General features: G+C 33.5%; 1 protein-coding gene across 2 annotated transcripts in view; it reads left to right on the top strand.

Moving 5' to 3' along the window:
• The window catches only part of SEMA3E (semaphorin 3E), a 127,771-nt gene that overhangs the window by 75,689 nt on the left and 30,239 nt on the right, over nucleotides 1-21,843 (top strand). For both annotated transcript variants that reach the window (XM_026052210.1, XM_026052209.1), the window contains 2 exons: nucleotides 1,133-1,252; nucleotides 17,855-17,948. In XM_026052210.1, the coding sequence (XP_025907995.1) occupies nucleotides 1,133-1,252; nucleotides 17,855-17,948 (214 nt within the window). The remainder of the gene's footprint in view (nucleotides 1-1,132; nucleotides 1,253-17,854; nucleotides 17,949-21,843) is intronic.

Here is a 21,843-nt window from a genome sequence, read left to right as displayed (position 1 = left end):
ATGCTGTTTCCCTCTCCATTTTGCTTGACAAGATGTCTATTACTCACTTCATAAATGAATTAAGCAGAATTTGAAAAGGTGTAATAAACATCCCAGTGTTCAGGTATTTCACCTGTTCTCTGCTTCTCACTATATATGTAACACAGCAGACCACTTCTATAAGCTCTTCAGAGGTTATTGTCTCATCACAGGCACTCAAACTATGACAGCTAAAGTTAGCTGAGAKTAACCTCATTGCATTTTTGTCTTCTTAAATTCTGTGCAACTGTCTTTAGAACCCAAGGTCTGAGCTGCAGAAATGCTGAGCAACGAAAATGAAAGAAAATGTTACTCCAAGCATAGAAATTACTGTATAAAGCTGTGTGGAGAGCTGAGTCTCAGGAGTCCCCAAATCAATAGATACTTTTATCTTACTCGTTGTGTTTCTAGTTTAGCATAGGCAGAATAATGACCCCACATCTCAAAGGAATTTTTTGAAAAAAGTTTAATTGTATTATTTATGAAGCTCCAAATACACTAATGAGTCCCAGAGTACAGCCCAGGGGAAATGAATAATTTCTTCAAAGGAGGATTTGAATAGCGAAAGTAGATAAAGCATGAGASTACACAATAAAAATAGATATATATTGATTAGCTATTCATTACATGAAATTAACAGTGCAGAGGTGTTGTGAAAAAATATGAAAGTGTGATTTCTTTTAAGAGAAGCTTTGTTTAACTTGAGAGAGAGCTAATTTGCTGAATGGTAATATCTAGTGCTCTGAGTCTAATGTTTAGTGCATTTAATAAAATTTAATAGAGCAAATATTTAATTTTTTAGTTTTTTAGAATAACTAATACACTGAAGAAGCACAAAAAAATGTGTTTTATATCTTCTAACTGGTTAAGTCTCTCAAATAGGTAGTAATATCAAGACTTTTTTTTTTTCCTTTCATGTCACAATATTCATGTGTGATGAATATGTAACAATTTATGTTCACAAATGAATTCAGTTCTAGCAGGAAGAAGGAGGAACGAGATTTTATATGTAACAGAACAGAAATTCTCAAAATGTCTTCAGGGGATAGAATACATTTTTTAAAATAMCTATTTTTAAATGTTAAGATTTACCTCTATTTTTTATGCAAACAAGGATGAATGTGCAAATTACATCCGTGTCCTTCATCGATACAACAGAACACATCTTCTGGCTTGTGGAACAGGAGCTTTTGATCCACTCTGTACATTTATTAGAGCTGGACATTCATCAGAGGTAAGAAATCTATTTTATATATATGAATCTTTTGCTCTGTATTTCAGAAAGTCCTCTCTAGTTAAAAATAAATATTTAAATTCAAGTGGTCATAGCTCTTAAGCAAAAAAAAAAAMAAGGGATAATTTTACTGATGAAATCTAATGATGGTCCAAAATTTAGCCTCCCTAATAAGTAAAGACAGAGTCTAGATAATTATACAAAGTATTGGAAACCCTTTTCGCCCTAAAGCTTTATTACTAGTTGAACTGACATAATATTTCTTAAAGCAAAATTATTATTACGTATTCTTGTTTTTCTCTTTTTAGCTGAATCTCTATTTTTAGGTAATAATAAGACAAAAGCACAAATCTTTGGTACCTTTAAAGACGGATTTTTTTTTTTCCTAAATTCATTTTGTTAATGTTGTTCACATTCAGGAAGTCTATGTTAGTTCCTTAACAACACTTACAGGTGAGTGAGATAGTACTATAGTGGAAGTCAGTAAATGATGTATATAATCTATATTGTCAGTGCATTTTCATGCAAAAACACAAGCTTTCTGAATTTTTTAGAAATGTGTATCATCGCAGTCTAAGTGCACCAATATCTTACTTTAAATTGGTATGCAAGCTTCCTTAGGCACTGGACCTGCTCCTGATTACATAAAATCTGTGTGCCACTGAATGAACTCCAAAATGCAGTTGGTCCTGCTTACACCTGCCTTCATCCTGCTCTCATTGCCCCTCTAAAAACACTCACAGGATTTATGAACATATTTTGAAGCTCCCTACATCCTAAAGCGTTCTTGAGAGCCTGATTAAAGATATAACTTGCATTACAAGGTCTGGACCTTACAAGTCCTGTTATAAACATCCAATCAAAAGTTCAACATGAAAATTGGCCACTTCATCACATAGTTAGCAATGCCAGGGAGATCTTTTTTTTTTTTTTTTATTACAAGACAGAAAGAATGGAGCTTCTTTGGTTCCTCAGCCTCTTTTAMTTTTGGTCAGTTTTGATTACTTTCCAGAGTCTGAGAAGAAATGAARGTGTAGTTAATTGTTTTATAGTCCTCAGAGACAGTTCTGTGAAGTCAATGGACTTCACAGTCCTTCACTGTCCACAGGAATATGGCGTGGGAAATGAAAAGTGAGCCAGTGAAAGGGGTAGGACTCCAGTAAACAGAAGAAGTTGTAGGAGGTGCCACTGTTTTATCTGGGCTGCCCTGAACTTGGAGGAGGCCTTGAGTAGGCTACTAGAGTGAAACATTGATAACCACTGTCTASGAATCTGGAGAAACTGGGTTGCATCTGGTGCATAAGGGGACATGACACAAGAAGACCATCTGTAACCCAGGGCGAGAAGGTCTTTTCCTGGCAAATTTCAGTAACAGATGATGGATGATAAGCTTGCTTACTTGAGTACTATATGATGGATTTTCATGGTAAAGCTCTCCTCAAGAGCATGAAGCGCAGGTGGTACTGAAACACCATCCAAGAGAATTCTTGTACACCCCAAGGCAAAGAAAGAAGGGATTTCAAACTGGTTACAACTATATGAGTCCACATCAAAGGTGGTTTATATTGTATGCTATTGTATGTCCAGACCATTTACATATGTAAAAGAAACAGTGCACATGTAAAAGTGCACATATGTAAAAGAAGGAGTGTAAAAGAAGCAGTGTATACTGCTACATTTTTGCCAAAGCTTCATCCTTCCTTTTAARTGTGGTTTTAGCCAAGCATGAGACTACAAAGAAGACATCCAATTTTTTTCTTAGTTATCTCAAAACAATTTTTCTTTCTTTTTTTTTTTTTCCAATTTCTCACAGATTTTCAGTTTAAGTCCTTCTAGCCTCACTAGTTTTATTCTGTATCTTAATCTTTAGGTGCTATTACCAATATTTAGCTGACACTTTTGTACATAGTGAGTTAAATCAAAAATTCAGACCCAGATTCCCACCCAATATTACTTATTGGGCTGTGTTCSTTGGGAGAAATAGGAAAACTGAAAACAAGAGACTGGAGTTGATTTAAAATAAGCACTTAGCTAATTAGATAAATATGAGTACAACATATAAATATTTGTAAAGTGTACTCATATAAGTCAACAAAGGCATTTACTTTCATAAACTTTGTGTTGAAGTAGCCTTTCTGAGGAAAGAGACATTCCTTTGTTCCTGGTCATGTGGTTCTAGTTTGCCKTGTCACGCTCCAAGGTCCAGTCCATGCTGTGCACCTCCCTCAGCTATCAGAAGTACCTTGAAAGTTAAGACCCCAGTGTTGCTACTTGAAATTATCTGAATTGCACAAAGACACTGTCTGCTAAAATTGAGGAAGGAGCTATGYAATTGGTAATTATTTTAAAAGAAGACAACTTTGCTTGTCTTCATTGAGCTTGTCATGAACCTCCTGTCAGACTTCCAGGTGAAATTTAAAGGAAACGATGTCTGTATTTTTAGGAATACTATTTAGGAAAGTATAAGCAATGAGCTGACAAAAATAGAAACCAAGCAAATAAAATTTGAGAAGCAAGATTTGCTTACGACTGAGTATGGCCCATGATCTTCCTCTTATCTATCACTATCCTTCCTTGCCTTCTTTTTATTACTCTTTCTTGTCTTTAGAATTGAACTTCTAAAATTTTACTCACAATGAAGTCATGGGAAAATTACCACTTTACTGTCTGTGTAGACCAACAGAAAATATGTTTGCAACAATAAGAAGCAGCTATACCAGTTGCCAGTATTTGGAAAGCTGGCTATCACAGTTAAAAAAAAAAAAAAAAAAAAGACATATGCCCTAGGTATGAAAGGTTGAAAATAACATATGGTATGTGATAGAGCGGGCAAATTGCAGTCTTGTTTCCTGTGACTGATAAGGATACCATAAAACTGCAGGGACCAAAAGAATCAGATCCCCAAATTGCATTTCAGATTCTGATAGTTGCTTTCTCCGTGAAATAGCCTCCTGAACCAATGACTGCTGATTATTTTCTGCTAGTTTCCTCCAGGTCAACTCTTGCCTCTTGCCCAATTTCTGACTTTCACAGAAAAGGGAGAATAATGAACGATGGACAGCTGCTCCCCAAAGTCATAAGGTTTAGGGAAACAGCCCAATCAGGGTATACAGAGATCGTCAGTGCAGCTGGCTCACAGCCAGACTCAGCTGGAGCAAAGAGATAGCATCATAATCCTTGCATTTTTCTGAACTCATTTTTATTACTAAGGACATTTGTACAAAAACAGGCTTTCTTTTCCTTAAAAACTTCTATTTTCTTCCCATCTCATATCACAGTTCCTCACAGGTAGCTTTATAGTGTGCTCCACAGCTTCTAAACATGTTGCTAATAAACAGAAAGTGTGATTAAGGAAATTTTAATATGAGGTGGAGACAGTACTAAGCAGAGGAAGTATCTACATAAATACCTGAAGTAAAATAAAATAACAGTACAAATGAATAAATAGTAGATGAATACAGAAAATGTCAATTWAAAAAAAACCTTTTAAAATGTGATGAGCTCATCCTATTTATAAACAAGACCAAAACATGTTTCTTAAAAAAAAAGTGAACTCTAGACTTTTTATTAGAAAGGTGAATGCATATTTATAATGTGTAGTTACTGTGTGAAAGGAACTATTTTTTGAGGTTGTTGATGTTTTTACTAAGTATGTTGAACTCCTGCATAAGTAAAATCTAATTTTGATTTTAAAGCTAAACAGCTTCTGAAGGGAATCTCTTTAAATAGCACTRGATGTATTTGAAGCTTATACACCTATTTGAAACAATAACAGTTYCCAGACATGTTGGAGTGGGAGGAGAATAGGAAGCTGTTATAGCAGACTTCTGGGTATCCAGATATATGGCAAGAGAAGAATATAAAGCAGGATTCACTCTTCTATATGGGTCTATGTATCAGTATCATAAATAAAAGGGTAATACTTGCTTCCCTTAAGCATGTATTTCATCAGTGTTTCTTGAGCCAAGAGAAGATGTAACCAACTATGTAAAACTGTAGGTTATTAGGTTATAATAGGAATGTTAATAAAAATTAAAGACATAGCAGTTTCAGAACTTGATAGAATAGCAGGACTCTATTTTTTACATTAGCCATTTTTATTTACTAAACAGGTCCAATTTGGTGTGAGAAGATGTCCCATTGACATTTCTGTTCCTGAGGGGCTCCAATCCTGTGCTGCAGAAAAATATGTTTCACTATTGGTTAATAACATAAGTTTAAAAGCCATTAAACAAGAAAATGGAACATTATAGTCCTTCATTTTAACTATGATAATAGCCCAGAGTCATGTTCATATCTATACTGCATGGCATGCTGCATGCTGATTGAGTATTTCAGTAAAAAGGCAATGTTTTAACAAAAAGAAGCATTCTGCCTCCTGGATAAATTCTGCCTTATATTCTTACATAACTACAAATTCATCCTTTCTCATCAAGAACAGGCATAAGCAGTGTCTTGCAGAACACTGAGCCCTGTCAACTGCCTGTGAAGGCRAAAGGAGATTTCAATCTGAAAGAAAAGGACAGAATTTGGTTGCCGGATTGGCCTCCTTGGACTTAAGGAAAATTAGAAATTTTAAGTTTATCAAAACATAAAATAAAATGTATGGTCCCCAAATCATCATTTTCTTTTTTTATATAACAATTGAAAGATGCTTTAAAATATTTCACAATACAATTGTACTATGATATATAATCCATGTTTAAATCTTTCTTTCATTAAAACACTTCATGGTTTATAAAAATAACATGATACTATTTCTTTGGATTTAATATATATGTAGTCATATTTGAATATTATGATCATAATAAGCAACATTTATCAGATTCATGGGATTCTGCCTCAAGCTTGGCTGTACCACTAGAGTCAAACCAAATACCTTTTTTCTAAAACTAATTATTTATATTTCTTAGACACAGTATATAGCCAGCTCCAAGATTAACTATAAGCAGATGAATGTAGAAATTTTATTGTAATATTGGTTTAAATGTTATAACTTTAAAATTCCAGTCTTCTTTCGTATAGCTATTGCTGGATATTACTTTTCTAAAAGCATAAAATTATAGTCGCTGAGCAACATGCAGACAGACTTTTTATCTTTTTTTATCTCTTTCTAATTACTATGGCTCTGATGAATGCCACTTTCCTGGATAAAAACATTTCAACTAATTATGCAGTGTTTTACTGCCATTTAGAAATAAGTTGCAAATTGTTAAAAATAGGAGTGCTGACTTTGCAGATATAACCAAAAAGTTACTGTTTGCAAAAAAGAATACTACAAAATTTTGTCCAACAAAATGCAAGCAAAATAATTGTCTGACAGTAAGTAAGTGGCTTAATTATCACAGACTTTATGAAATGCTTCTGATTTCCAAAGGGCCACACAGGTCAGAAAGGTTTGGGTGCCTGTACTGTATATTTATCTATCGTACAGAAAGGAAATCAACACTCTCTTTACTAAAATCAACTAAATCTAACACTCAACTAAATCTAACACTCACTAAAATCAACTTTCTCTTTAGCAAGAAATCAAGTCAGAGATCCTTCGATCCAAATCTTCTATGAATTCTGAATCCTTCCTAAGGGCGCTCTCAAAATAAATCCAAGACAGGTTTTCAAAGCAAATAAAGAACATGAAGGAATTAGAGAAAAAAAGAAAATAAATAAATAAATAAACCCTCCATCCATTCTTAGCAAATGTAATTGTAGCTGGCAACAACAGTTGCCAATCCTATTACTAATGAAATCACCAGTAAAATAGAAAAAAAGATAAAGAGTCTTCTTTCAGTCTCTTCCTTTTGCATTTTCATGAATTTCTCTGTATTTTTTTTAGTATAAAAGTACTGAAATATGTAATTTTTGTATCAGTGTATATAATTTTACCACTAATTGCAACTGTCAACAGTCAATTTCTATACCGTCGTATATAGCTCAAAATACTTTAGGTCATTTATGATAATTCTTAGAGAAATCAGAGAAGCTGCCCACAGTCAAACACTGTGTTTTATGCTAATGAGTTATCTACTCAACAAACTGATATATTTACTGAGGAATTAGGAGACCTTCCAATGGTCCAAAGTACAAACATCAAGAAGCAACTTTAATATATTCAGATAGGAGTTCCAACATATACAGCTAAAATAAATTCAAAAAGAAAAAAATAATCAGAAACAATATATACTATTTTTTTAAACAAAGTATGTAGTGATAAGACACAGCTGATTTCTGGAGAAGAAATGTGTTCTCTGCATAACAAAATCAATAAGTGAATAGAAGCTGTGGAAGAGTACATTAAGAATTTTTTCAGTTGTCTTCTCTTCCTAGGAAAACAAAAGTAGACAAGTTCTTGCTGGAATTAAGTTAAGTTAATAAGTTAAGTAAGAACATTCCAGTCATACTTCAGTTTAATTTTCATATGATGTAATTTTTGTGTTCTTGACTAACATTTGGGCACTCTTTCAGCTACATCTAGTTCTTTYTAAGAAGCAAAAGGTATACATATTTATTTCTATTATTCTAGGGTATTATTTCTGTCATATCTTTTTATAATCAAACAATGATCTGCACAGTTATTCCCTCTCCATTCTTTTTTCTATTACCTCATCTCTGCTCTCAGTTTGCAGAGGATTAAGGAGGAACATCTGGTTTCACTGATCAAACAGAAGTGGGCGTTGGTCCCTCTTTCATTAGATAAAATGTGTGACAAATTCTGACCCTGGAAATATTTGTTCAGAGACACATTTGTTACAGCCACTAGTTAGAATGTCATGAAGTAAATCTTAGCATGTTTATCAAGTCAATCCATTTATGGAATTGAATATGCAATACTAAATACTATGAAATTGCTTATTTATTGCTGTCTTCCTTATCTACAGTTCAAGCAAAACTAGTCACTAACTGAGATGATCTTTAAAGCAGTGTCAAGAGTTCATATATRTAAAGTGATGCTGGAAAAGTGTCAGAATTTCACAGAATTTAAGACTAGAAGGGATCATTACACTATCTAGTCTGAGCACTCACTTCACAGACTGGTAAATAGTACCAAAACACTCTAAAACCCAATGYCAGTTGGATGAAAGCATTTCAGATTTTGCAGGCTAAAATATGTATACATCTCAAAAGAGATTAAAATGCTACCTAAAGTCATAATAGGTAGGAAATTATTTAGGTGAGCATGACAGCTATGTTCATACCAAATGGCAAATATGTTTTGATGGAGGACTGAGGGAGCAAGCAGGAGGCCCAAGACTCCAAAAATTTAATCTGAGCAACTATAGCTATTTCAGCCCAGAAAACTGAGCAAGTACTAGAAAAATAACACATGGAAAAGATTTTCTGCACCAACTCAAAGAACAATCCTATCTTCCAAAGTGGCTAATCTCTGATCCTTCAGGAAAAAAAAAAAAAAAAAAAAAAAAAATAACATATCCACTAGTGACACAGGGAAAACACTTCCTTCCTAACCAATGCTCCTGGTTATATGAGAACCTGAAGCATGAGATTTGGTTACAATAATTATCTTAATGAATAGTTAGATATGTGACACTCAGGATAGGAAGTAAGTGTAGTTCTGTTCCTCATGTGCTTTGTAAAAGGAAAAGGATGAATGGCTATTGCTTGCACAAGAAACAAAGGCCAGAAGGGATCACCAGAACATTATATGCTGTCAACCATACTGATGCATTGATAATTTCTCCCAGATACTGAATTAAAACACATTCAGGAAAATATGTATTGCCATAATGGTGACGCCATTCTTTCTGTGGTAAGCTGTCCCAATATTTAATAACTTTCAGTGTTAGGAAATTGCCACTTACTCAAGGTTAAATTTATCTAACTTCAACTTCCTGCAATTTAACCTTGATATACCATTGATAGCAAAGTTGAAAAGTCTCTCACTATCTTTTCCACATCTTTTYCAGATGTAAGTACCTACATACAAAGATAAAATCACCTCTTGAYTTTTTTTTCCTTTGATAAGCTGAATAAATATAGCTCCTTAAATCTCCTACTACAAGGATTCCTCAAAAATATTTGTGGCCTTCCTGTGAACCCCTTACAATATCTTCACGTGTTCTGTAAGCATAGACACAAGAATGAGACAAACAATTCTGTGCTGTGTATATAAGTAAAGTCACTTTGATATTCTTCTTTTAATGAATTCAATAGCATGTTAACTGTACTTGGCACAGCAYCACACCCTTATTGCAGCATTTTGTCACTTGAGATTTCTTCAGAAAAGAGAAGTCCAAAGTTATTCCGTTTAAATTTACACACTGAGTTGAGCCGCTAATTGAGGTACCTTAGACAAGTATTTGGTAGTTTGAATGAATGTTGATAYGAATCTCTGCCTTCTAGGACATTTTCACATACTTTAGGTATAAATTGTTCTCTTCATTTCAACATATCCCACTTTGGGTATGATTATATTAAGAAACAACCATAACATCTGAACTTCAACTTGATATTCAGAGCATTCCATAACCTGAATGCATTGAGAGCATTTATTAACGTATTCTCTTCATTATTTATACATCAACAGTCCTTTTGTGTCATTTGTAAATTTCACTTTGAAAGAAGTCAGATGATCAATTAAATCAATGGTAAATTAAGAATTTGTCTATTCTATCAAGACCAAAACTTAGGGAATCTTTTAGTAAAGGAGTATTCACTGAAGCACACTTAATAATAGCTATGTGATATGTGTGATATGTCAGCAGTTTATTTTTRCTTTAATAACTCATAATGTGCAGTGTTTTATTAGTTAGGCACTAATTTGAAAGTCCTAGACAAAGCTGGATATTCTGTATCAGTACAGTTGTTCCCATCAGTTTTATACATCATAACAAACAACAGGTTTGTCTGACAGGACCCTCCATCCATAAAACAGGGTGAATACTATTAATTAACTTTGCAGGTTTTCTAAGTATGGCCATATTTGAAGTTTAAGGTCAATTTGGCTGATTAGTAGATATGATGAATTGATTAACCATATGAAATTAGTTTTCCACTGTATTAGAGCTTCCCTTTGCAAGATGAAAGACAGATGGTTAGGAGAGAATGAATCAATAGGGAGGAATAAWGGTATTATCCCAAAGAGAAAGAAATATTCCACCTCTGTGGTCGTTTGAGGGAGCAGGCAGTTCACTCCAGTTCTCATTATGCCAGTGGTTAGATTCTGCTATTTTCATTTATGGTGGAAAGTTCTTTTCTAAGTGAGGACACTTAATGTAATCTTTGGGACTTTTTGAAGACTTAAGATACTAGGCAACAAGGTGTTGTTGCTTCTCATAGTAAAAATTGTTATTCCTCAGAATAAAATACTGAGGAATTACAGGTTTGGGTTAATTTTGAAGGTTTACAAAATGCCCCTCTAATATTCTATTATTCTATTATAATTTTTGACTTATACTTTTCTATTTGATTGAGATATATCTAAYAAAATGATTTCAGGAGCTAAAAAGGAATGTTTCTTACATTTCTGATTTATCATTAAGAATAAACAACTGAAAGCACCACTGGCATTGGGTCAATTTCCTTACCCTTTCCTTACCCTTTCTTCTAGAATATTCAGTTTTTTTACCTAGGCATCACTCCATATAGGCAGAGAGCCTTCCCCTTGGATATCTTCTTTCCTTTTGAAACTTTTCCTCAGTTTAGTTTGTCTTTTGTCTTCTTTGGGCCAAATGCATCTGTTGCTCCACCTATCAAGATGGTCTAGATTGTAAACTCACACTATAATTAGCCTTCTTTCAATGATCTCTTTTTCTTTCTTCCCGTATGATAGCAGTCATTGAGTGACAGGAGTTTAAAATGGGATTCACTCTGATGACAGCCTTACAACCTCAAGACAAGTTTATCCTGTCAAAATCAAGAACACAGGATCMCCTTGGTGATCAAGGTTCAATTCTCTGTAAAAATAAAGTTCCCCACAAATATTCTTCCATTTTGGGTACTTCTGTACTACCTGTAGCTGCTCTTTCACCTTTTGACTATATCTCCATGCATAATAATTTAAACCTTTTAATTGTATTCAGTCCCTGGACCTTTCATACATACAAACCATCATGCTTTTACAATATAATATAACAACCATTCATATCACTAATGGCTTTCTGCATCATAAGACCTTAATGAGTTTCTGTTCAGGTAAGATCGTGCAAAAGTATGTTTCCTAAAATTCTGATCAATTCAATGACCACTGCTTAATAATCCAGACTCCTAAGTATGAATACCTTTGATTCTTATATACACTTGTTATTATTGCCAGCATATTTCACAAATATTAAATCATGGAAATATATTATTTCTGTCATGTTAGGCTAGATATTTTGACAGAAGTCACAAATTACTAATCCCTTAGCAAACCCAGACAGAAGTCTGACAGAGCTCCAGATTTTAAACATGCTTTTACATTGGAGCCCAAATGTCTTAGTCATTTAGCTGTGGAATAAAATACATGGACCTGAAAAGTACATCTGATTTTTCAAGGAGGATTTAATGTCCATAATATTTTATGCACTCTCTTCCCAAAGGATGATTGATCGTTTCAGTATGTCACTGAATGATAAAGAGGATTGAAAACAGATCCTCAAAAGAAATGCTACCCCCCAAATAATCTTAATTATGTCAAACAGCAGAGAACTATTTCAGTTAGTTCTTTGAGGATTCTATTCCTAATGGTGAATCCCCATTTCAGGTGAGAAAATAAAATTGAGTTGATGTGGAGAGTGTAATTTTCAAAACTGGTAATCCTCTGACTATAGACAGAGCAGTGCTTTACCAGTGCTTGGATGGTTAGATCTTCCTATTTATTTATTTATTTATTTATTTATTTATTTAATAGCTGGAGCATTAAGTGTTACTCCAACATAGCTGTCAGCCTGTGTTATTGAACTCATGTAAATAAGTTAGTAGGTTTCAAGGGTAGCATATTAACGTATTTGAATTCTAAATGGTAGGATTAGGATTTTTGTGAGATTTATTGATTCATTATCTATTGATTTTAGAACAATTTTTCATTTTATGTTCTGATTTATACTAAACTTATCTAATACCCAAGATTATAATTATCAGAGTGTTTATACTATCTATACATTTTTAAGACAGGCTAATTTTTTTTGTATTTAAATATCAAAGGCTATATGACATGAAAGGTCTTTTCAGGCATGATCCAGTATGTTATTTTCTGTTGCTACATAAAAAATAAATATTTGATAATATATATGTTTTACCATATGACTTGTTGATGAAGCAACTATACAGATTAAGAAAGGTCATGCAATTGAGAGTTCACTTTGGAGCCTTATATTTGGATTATATTTTATGCTGATTTATGGACATGTTCTGTAATTTTTCAGGCTTTTTTTTTCATGGTGCAGTCAAAGTTCATCCTTCCTAAGATAAGTCTCTAAACAGCATATTCAGCATGTCTCCCCTTGTCAAAATATGAATGCAAAGATAAATGAATATACAAGAAAAAAGAAAAAAGATTTTGGATAGTATACAGAAGGAAAGAAGATTTGCAAAAASTGTCATGTGAATTTGTGAAAATCATTTAAGTGCAAAAAATATAATGAAAGTAAAGAAGAGCTATATTCTACGAACTGCACTTCATTGTCTACTGGGGTCGCAAAATCTCTCTGGGCTCACTCAATATTTAATTTCTCACATCAGAAAAGAAATCAGTTACAAAATGCTCTACAAATCTGTTACTTGATGCATTTTAATGAAATCACATTGAAAGAAGTTCTTTGGTTCCTTAGGTTAAGTGAGTATGTGCGAGTGCTCATGGGTCTGCAAATTGCTAAGTTTATGGAAGTGCAATGTTAAGAGTAAACCAGCCTTAAAAAATATGTAAGGGATAATCAGAATATATGTGGGCAATACATGTTTTTTTTCAAGTAGGAATTGCTCACCTGTTAAATGTTTTTAAACAGTCTTTTTTTTATACAACAAGGTGTGTTACTGACTTGGAGATTTCATGAATTACATGAATTCTTATGGAACTAAAGATCATCAATGAAGCTGTAAGGTTACATCCTTGTTGGGTGCCAAACTTAATGAAGTTTTAAAACACAGACTTTCCCATGACTTGGTTTATTGTCTTGTTTTTGTTTTTACAATGATATTTGGAAGAAAATAAATTCAGTTTACTGAAGTAGTAAATCCAAGAATAATGTCTCGGTGTAATGATAATTACACCARTTACAATTTTTTATAAGTCCTTGTTTTAGTGAGAAGACATAGACATAGTTGAGAATAGGCATAGGTGCTTTGCTGAATAGGATTAAAAGTAAGCATACGTTTTAAATTTAATACATGCACAAATGCTTTCTTGAACCATAGCAAAACAGCACTTGGCATGAGAAAAAGCAATTTTCTGCAACAAAAGTTAAATGCAATCTTTAAATTTTAATGGGTCTGATTGACCTTCTTCATTACTATTTATAACCTACATTCTTCTTCATTGTCTAAGATTATCAATTCACATTGAGTTAATGGTAAAACGGTTGCTGCCTTTAGACATATACTCTTTTTCTTTCTAAACTACATGATTATTTTAATAATAGTTGAAAGTGTATTGGGTTTCCTGAGCCCCAGGCATCAAAAATCAACCCAGAGCACCATTTTTTTTTTCCAAACTGCAAGTATAAATTAGTAATTCCACTCCCAGTTCCCCTTATGTTTATTTGCGTGACTTTCACCCTAACCACTGAAAAGTGCCTGTAAAATGGCAATGTTGAATTGCTGTGTTGTATAATCTGTGAGGAAACTGTCAGTTACTTCTGACATTTCTTAAAGGATTCCAATGTCACAAATAGCAATAAGGTTTAGAATTATAGTATTAGCCTTCAAAGCTGATTATTAATGTGTAACGCTTCTTTCATTTAAAATTGGCATCCTGTGGAAGCTGACACATCTAGCACCTGATCTTCAGTTACTTGCCCCAGTGCTAGGAATAACTTATTGCAACCATGGAATATTTGGTATGTTGTCTTAAAAGGTGAAGGTGGAAAATCTCTCTTGGAAGGAGTCATTGCTTACATTTTACAGTGACTTTTCAGACAGTTTCATGCATCTGCAAGCATTTATGGGATATACATCCTGCTTTGTGTCAAAACTGGTGAGATCCACTTCGAAACTTCTCCAAGTTTCAGTACAATCCAAGTTTTGTCTACCTTCCCTGTTAGTAATGGTTTATATATTTAAGCCACAATTCTTACTGAGAAATTCCAGGTGTTAAAATGTAGAGAATGATAGGACACTACGTAAAATAACTAATATTTTCATTATATGCTTATATAGTTAACTCTAAGTATATTTGTATCGCAAATCATGAAGGATATGGGTTTACCTCTACTATTGATTTCATTATGATTCCCAGAAAAATTAAGTTTTCTGTAATAGTAGAGGTGTTAATTGGTTAATTAAAAAAAACTGTTTTYGTAAAGTAGTCCTGTGTGTGGATTTCATGTTTATAATAAGGTTTACTATTTCTGTTCAGGATTTCTCCTGTGGAATATGTACTCGCGCTTCTGAAAGGAGTGGTTCTATAGCAGAGAATCAGCATTTGCAGTGTTGTTAGTGCTTAAAGGATACCAGATATTTGTAGATAAAAAAAGGACAGTGCACACAGAAATATTTGATCCACTTCTCTTGGTAGTATAGTTTCCATAACAAATCAGTCATTGCTGATACCATAGAAAACATACTCAGTAACTCCGCAACTCCCATCTATATTATGGACATGCGCTGTACTTCCCTGTGTGGAACATCATGGAGAACTATGTGGTTTCAGGCAGCACCTTAGCAGAAAAAAATCTGTTATTTTGTAAGCTTGACTTTGGGCTTTGGACGTGAAAACTCATCTCAACATCTTGGTGAAAATCATTGCTGACTTTTTCCCTTTTTCATCTTGTTACTATATCTTGATTTAAAATGACACAAAATCCATGTCTTCTGGAAGATTGCTATACTTGGTCAAGTTTCACTGATGAATACTCCTGCTGGAGTTTTATTTTGGGAACATCTGAAGAGGAAATGTGGTTTATGTTAGATAGGTGGGATCTATTGTCTTCCAGTACAAAATATTCAGTTCCTTATGCTGGATAGAACATGATCCACAAAGCAGGGGTAATAAAGCTTCTTCAAACACCAATTCAAAGAATGTTTCCACACTTCATCTTGTACATTTGATCAAAAATGCTTTTCCATATTCTTTTTTGTTGTTTTTCCTTTCATTGACAAGTCCATTTTATCTTTCATTTTGAGAAAAAGTGATCAGGACTAGAGAAAAACCTACTATGTAACTACTCTTTAGAACTCACTTAGTTCTAAATATTCCCTTCAAAAAGAGTGTTTTCTTTTTTTATTTATTCAACTGATATACTGACAAATAGTTTACCTTAATACTTCAGTACCTTAGAGGAGAAGCTTTTTCATAAATAAGTTTTATTTTAATGTCTATTTAGTGAAGAAAGAGAATCAAGTAGTTGAGCTATTTTTAGAAATAATTTATTAAATCACTTTTTATAACAATAATGACTCCCCAGCCTATTTGTCTGCTTTCAAAGTTTTTTTTCCTTTCCCTTTCTGAGTTCTCCTAACTGTTCTTTTTCTATTGTTGAACCAAAATATTATAGTATTTAGTTTTGAAACAGAACCGGTATGCAATGCTTAAGAAGTATGAAATAGTGTTGAAATTTTCACACTCAGGAAGATAGTTCTTCTTTATTTGACTTTCAACCAGCAGTACAGCGGGAATAGTTATTACAGATGTATAACTGAAGCTGATTCAGCAGAAAACAATATGCCTGCAACACCATTCTCTACCCAAGATGACTATTTTCTGTTGCACTATCTTCAGCTTTAACATTAGTCACCATGCAGGATAATAGACCTGAGTTCGGCCAACAGAGATCCTCTGGAAAGATGAGGTTCTGAGTAACTTCATACATCAAGGATTTTAATAGTTATAAATGCATCCTGGGTTTTTGCTTGTTATTTTTACATTGCAATGGCTTTTTTATTTCATGTACATACAAAACAGATGTTTCATTTTTCTGAAGCTGTATTCTGGGTTACATCCCAATTTTAAGGAAACTCTCCAACTAATGGGAGTCACRCTTTTCCACCAGAAATTGCAATGAAATCACATGTATTATTTAGACAGATGGGAATAGACAGCAGGCACATCAGCTTGGCTGATCTGAGGAGTAAGGACTGAACAATGTTGAAGTTTTGGAGGGGCTTATTACAAATTCAAAATAAATTGATTTAAAATAAACACGCAGAGAAATTCCATTATTTATTAGAAAATGGAAAGTAAAAGATGATTTTACCACTTTCTTTATATCTTTTTCTTTCAGTAGTTCTTTTCAATTTTTATTATTGTTTCTCCTGCCAGTTTTCCATCTCATGCAATGGACAATATCTCTTGCTTGTTTGTTCCTAGACTGCATTTCATATTTGTCTTAGATAATCATAACTAGCACAGGTGAAAGTACAGGAGAAAGGGCAATATTACTTTTGCTCTAGGAGCAACTGCACTTGCTTGGGAAGGGGCAGGATTTGTAAATTATTGAGTGGGATGGGTAGACATTAGTTGAGTAATCTGGAAGGAAAGGGACATTATGGCATTACAGAGAGTAGACACAAAACCACATTTCTGTGATTATTAACACTAAAACTGCCTTAAAATTCTAGGTGACTTGAGGTCTTGTCAAATGTAATATTATGCGTGACAAGACATTTGCCTTTAGTATATTAACAACCTGAGTCTAAGATTATTTTACTTGAGTAGCTAGGTTGAATTTCCCTGATATGTTGACATAATCTGTGTTTCATTAGCCTTTGGAGTGAAACTGTGACGTGGAACAGGAGCTGTCAAAATATCATAATGTGTATTAGTCACAGGTTTGATGGGTGGCATACTTTTATGCAGTGTTCATAGGTTAGCTTTCTATCTTTTCTAGCTTTTTTCCTCTTTTCTTTCCACTATGATTTTTTTTATATTATTAGTTAGCTATATGTTTTCATATAAATGCAGAAAAGTAATAAAACACAAATTTTCTGGTATATTCACTGCAAAAATCATATCTGCTCTGAAAACCATCATTGGAGACTCTGCTCTGAAAGCTGTAATCGGGGATTAATTCCTAAAACATACTTGCATGGAGAATATATATATAAGWCTCACAGACGCCAACAGAAGATAACAGCATGATATATTAAACAAATACTCAAAAAATGTTTAAAAGGGAAAATACATTCCAAGGTTAGATATCTATCTAAGGTTTAGCTAATTTGGAGAAAAGATAGAGAAATCTTTACTCCTTATTGCTATAGAAATTAATCACTAATTTTAGTGCGTTTTTTAATGACTCTTTTGGGGCAGTGCACACACAAAGGTGCTTTGTAGAAATTTCCATGACAACAAAGTCAGTAAGCAACCAAAATTTTGTTTTCGCCCTAATGAAGTCTATCCAGAACAAAGCTAAGCTAAGTTAAGCTTGTCTCTAAGGACTTCTCTTTTTTTTTTTATTATTTGCCTGTAGGATTTATGCTCTTTTCTGTGTTTTTTTTTTTTTTTTTTTAAAGGATCATCTGTTTCAACTGGAATCGCACAAATTTGAGAGAGGACGAGGCAGGTGCCCTTTTGACCCCAGTTCTTCCTTCACCTCCATCTTAATTGGTAATGATCTTTATGTCACAAACTTCATGGTCCTGTCAATCTGTCGTGCTAAAGTCTCTTTCTTCAGCACTCCAAGGTGTTGTCAGCCTTCCGTTGCAGCCTTCCACTTGTCAGACTTAATCCTAATGGTGCTGCCTACATTAATTTTACATTCCAGCAGCGATAACTTCAGCAAGCATGTCTCATAAAAGTGAGTAGATGGTATATTATGTGTGCCATTCTGCAGGGGTAATTGGTTGTCATGTACTTTTAAGGAATAATAATTTCCTGCTTTCCTTCAAAGCATAACTGTATGTTCAGCTTAGTCTTTTACACCTGTGAGAAATGCACAATAATTAATATTTTTATTGTCATACACTTAATGTGAATAGTAGGCAAAATTATAAAAATGTTTGTGGGTTTAACTTTTCATATCTGAGGCATTTGTTGTTTATGTAAAATATAGCTTTTTAAAATTCAAGATAGAAAATATTTTCAAAATCTCCTTCTAACAAAGCTAGCCAGAATAGATTAATCTATTAGGAGGGCYGGCTTTGTGCTTGATACTTCAAAAAATGAAATTCAGCCTAAGTCTTTCAATGTCAGAAAACTGTGCAGAGATAGTGCTCCACTGTGTTTTTCTGGTAAGTATGTCACAGAAGTGCTGGGACCTTGTAAACTGTAGTATAGCAAGCAACATGTTTTTACTCTTTAATGTGTTCCTGAAAACATTTTGTGAGATAAAGCACATACAGCCGTAATGGTGTTATAGTGCATTGACTGAAAAAGCACTGGAACAGCAAGTAAAGGGCGAAATTTACATGCACTTAGGGAGTAACACATTAGCTTTGTGTTTTTAGGAAACATAAACACGGTGAAAAATGAGCATTCAAAAGGAATAGTTGCTGAAAGAGAGTGCYGGAAAAAAAAGTACTCAAAGATCAATCATAAATTTTCAACTTTTCAGGGATAAAAATGGTTTAGGAATTAAAGACTTGTTGACCTTTACTTTTGACTTCAAACCTTAAAATTGGATCTTAAAATCTGACAGCTAGTCTCCAAATATGAACAAAAAAAGATACAGGTCATCCAAAGCAATGGGAAAGTATTGGCCATGAGTGACAGACAAATTTTTACTGGCAAGGTTTATTCATTGCTTTRCATCACCAAACACAAGAAAAATCTCCACTAATAATGTCAAAATTTTCAAATTATAGCAGTTCATCAAAATATTGCTCATTATCAAATACTGTTCCTCAAATTCTTGACCAAGTAGTCATGAAAGAATTAGAAATAAAAATGCACTTTGACTGACCTTCCAAAATCCATGAAGTAAAGATTATTATGCTTTTCCTCTAGTCTTGTTTCTAAATTGTTTCAGTGAGTTTTAACAGGTTCCAGTCTTAGGTCGGCATGGAAACAAAGATTCATCCCATGGAATTTGCTGTAGGCCTGAAAAACTCATGGTCTAATCTTGAAGTCCTTCACAACCTTTACTCAGATATAACTAAGTAAATAAATTAACCTGATCATGTTCCTACTGTGAGATCAATGTGAATTTTATTTGCTTAAATGGAAGCCAGATWGTCCCACTGAACACTTCACGACTGATTATTAGTGTTTCTGGCCTATTCATTAGTTTAACTGAATTCAGGAGGTCCTATGGATACTTATAGTTTTACTTGAAGTATATTTCTTATATAAGCTATTCCTCTGATATATGGTGGTTCTTGCTCATCCACTGATTATAAAATCTAGTTCATAAAGCTAACAGTTTTGTAAAGCAGTAAGATTAGCAGGGTTGATGTATTTTTTGTCAAATTACTAATGCAATTGTAAAAAACAGACAGACATAATTATAAAAACAACCCCAAATTTCTTAATTTACCTTTCAAACACTGCTTATCATTTAGACACAAACAGAGTTTCAAAGCAGGCCAATAGTTTTCTGTGAAACAGAGATTTCTCAAGATGTCAAGTTCATTGAAAGTGTGTTTTCTGCTAGGAATACAATTATATCTTCACCAGTGAAATCATCTTCCAAATAATTTGGTTACAATTATTTCTGGGAAAATTCAAGTGATCACAGAACAATATTTAAAAATAACAGCTTTTTTAATGGTATTTTTTTTCATTTCATTTGGAARTAAATGCTATTGAAATATATGCTAAATAAATTTGTATTTTAATTCCACTATTCTACTAATTGGAGGCAGATAATTTATCAGATAAATGACTTTAATTCCTCAGGTTGTGTTTCAGACTGTAGAATGTAGCTCCTTTAGTTTAGCACATGCAAATTTGAAGAGAGTGGAAGACTAAGATGCAAATACAGCATGTATTAATGACATTTGTTTTTTAAATGAAGTTGGACCTTCTAAGACTGAGTGGACTTTAAAGGAAAWTGATACTCCTTCATACAACTAGAGGTTATACTTCAGCCCATGATGTGCCCATTATCAGAGCCCATGTCCCCCTTATCAGAGCTGTCACTGCACCCAAGAGTTCTCCATACATTCCCTTCCAAAACATGGAGATCTCCTTCCTTTTTGTGAGCTCCACTTTTTTTTTTCTTAAAAAACATAAATAAAAAGGAAAAGAAGTTGAATCTGTAGCCACAGGAGACTGGCTGAGATGGAGTCAGMATGTCCCTGAAGCCCACTCCGAAGTTTGCCAGTGGCCTCAGTCCTCCCGCAAAGAGGCAGACAATGTATGAGTTCTTCACCAGATATCACACAAACCTGTTAACACAAGCTTTCACATCCCAGCTTTGTCTTTTGCATCTCTAACAGAATGAATCAAAATCTTCCTCCAGAACTAATGCAGATTAATACACCTAAGCCTGCACCAGGGTGGCAAATGATAGGGTGAGACTAACAAGGAAACTTTTACATGCTTCTGGTACAATTTTATAAGCTATCCAGTTTGAAACATCACCTGTATCATACCTAATTAGAAGAAGATATAGCTATAGATTGCTTTAGGTAGAAAGAGAAGCTTTTGTGATGTATCTTTTTCTGTGTTTCAACAATTGAGTTAAAATGCTTCCTTCAACAAAACAACAAAACAATAGTTTGTGACTTGGCTTTAAAGCTAAATATCCATGCTGTAGTAAGATTTATTACAGGTTATCTGACTCATGATAAAGTAGCTTGTGGTGAATTCTTCAGTTTATTAACAATTAACTTTTGGTAATTTATTGTCAGCRCCAGGAAACAGAACGGATGTTGCATGGCAGACAGGTTGACTAAAATGTACATGTTTACATAAATTGAATTTAAACTGCTTGGCTTTCATTTCTAATGAGCTATCCCATCTGCTTTCAATAGCCAAAGCTGCTGTTGTTATCAGATAATGCACACAGATTAGCTTAGAACACATTAGTAGAAATTAGGTATAAACTTATATTGCACTTATTTCATTTTTCCTTCCATAAATTAGGTAAAATATCTTTTAAGTGCTCCAAATTAAATTTTGGTGTAACTGCTTTCTGAAAATTAATAGTAGCKAAATGAATATCTAAAAAGTGTCCTGTTATCTCTTGAATTAAAAGGATAATATTAGGATCTAATGTCTTTTTTTGTTATTTTAGCTGGGGAAACCAAGATGACATATCAGTTAGATTTTAACAAGTAATTCTCAAATATACGTTTATACAAATTATCTCCTCCTGGAGAAAATTCTTTACTGAAAGAGGGAAGAAGTAGTAAAAGGTCTATGAAATTGCTCAATTTATAATAGAAGGTTGTTGAAAAATATCAGTTTATTAGAATGACTGAGCCTTAGTATAAAACCTATGGCCAAGATAAGGGTGAGATGTTTGTATAGTAACTAGATCTTTTCAAAWGAGAGGAAAAAAAGAAGTAGAAATCTAGAAATCTAGTTTCAAAATACAAYCTTAAGTAACCTCTAAACA

Source organism: Nothoprocta perdicaria, unplaced genomic scaffold, assembly GCF_003342845.1.
Source record: "Nothoprocta perdicaria isolate Ctin4 unplaced genomic scaffold, notPer1 scaffold_85, whole genome shotgun sequence".
NCBI classification, from domain to species: domain Eukaryota; kingdom Metazoa; phylum Chordata; class Aves; order Tinamiformes; family Tinamidae; genus Nothoprocta; species Nothoprocta perdicaria.
Note: the sequence above shows the minus strand (reverse complement) of the source record. Positions and strands in the feature narration are given on the sequence as shown.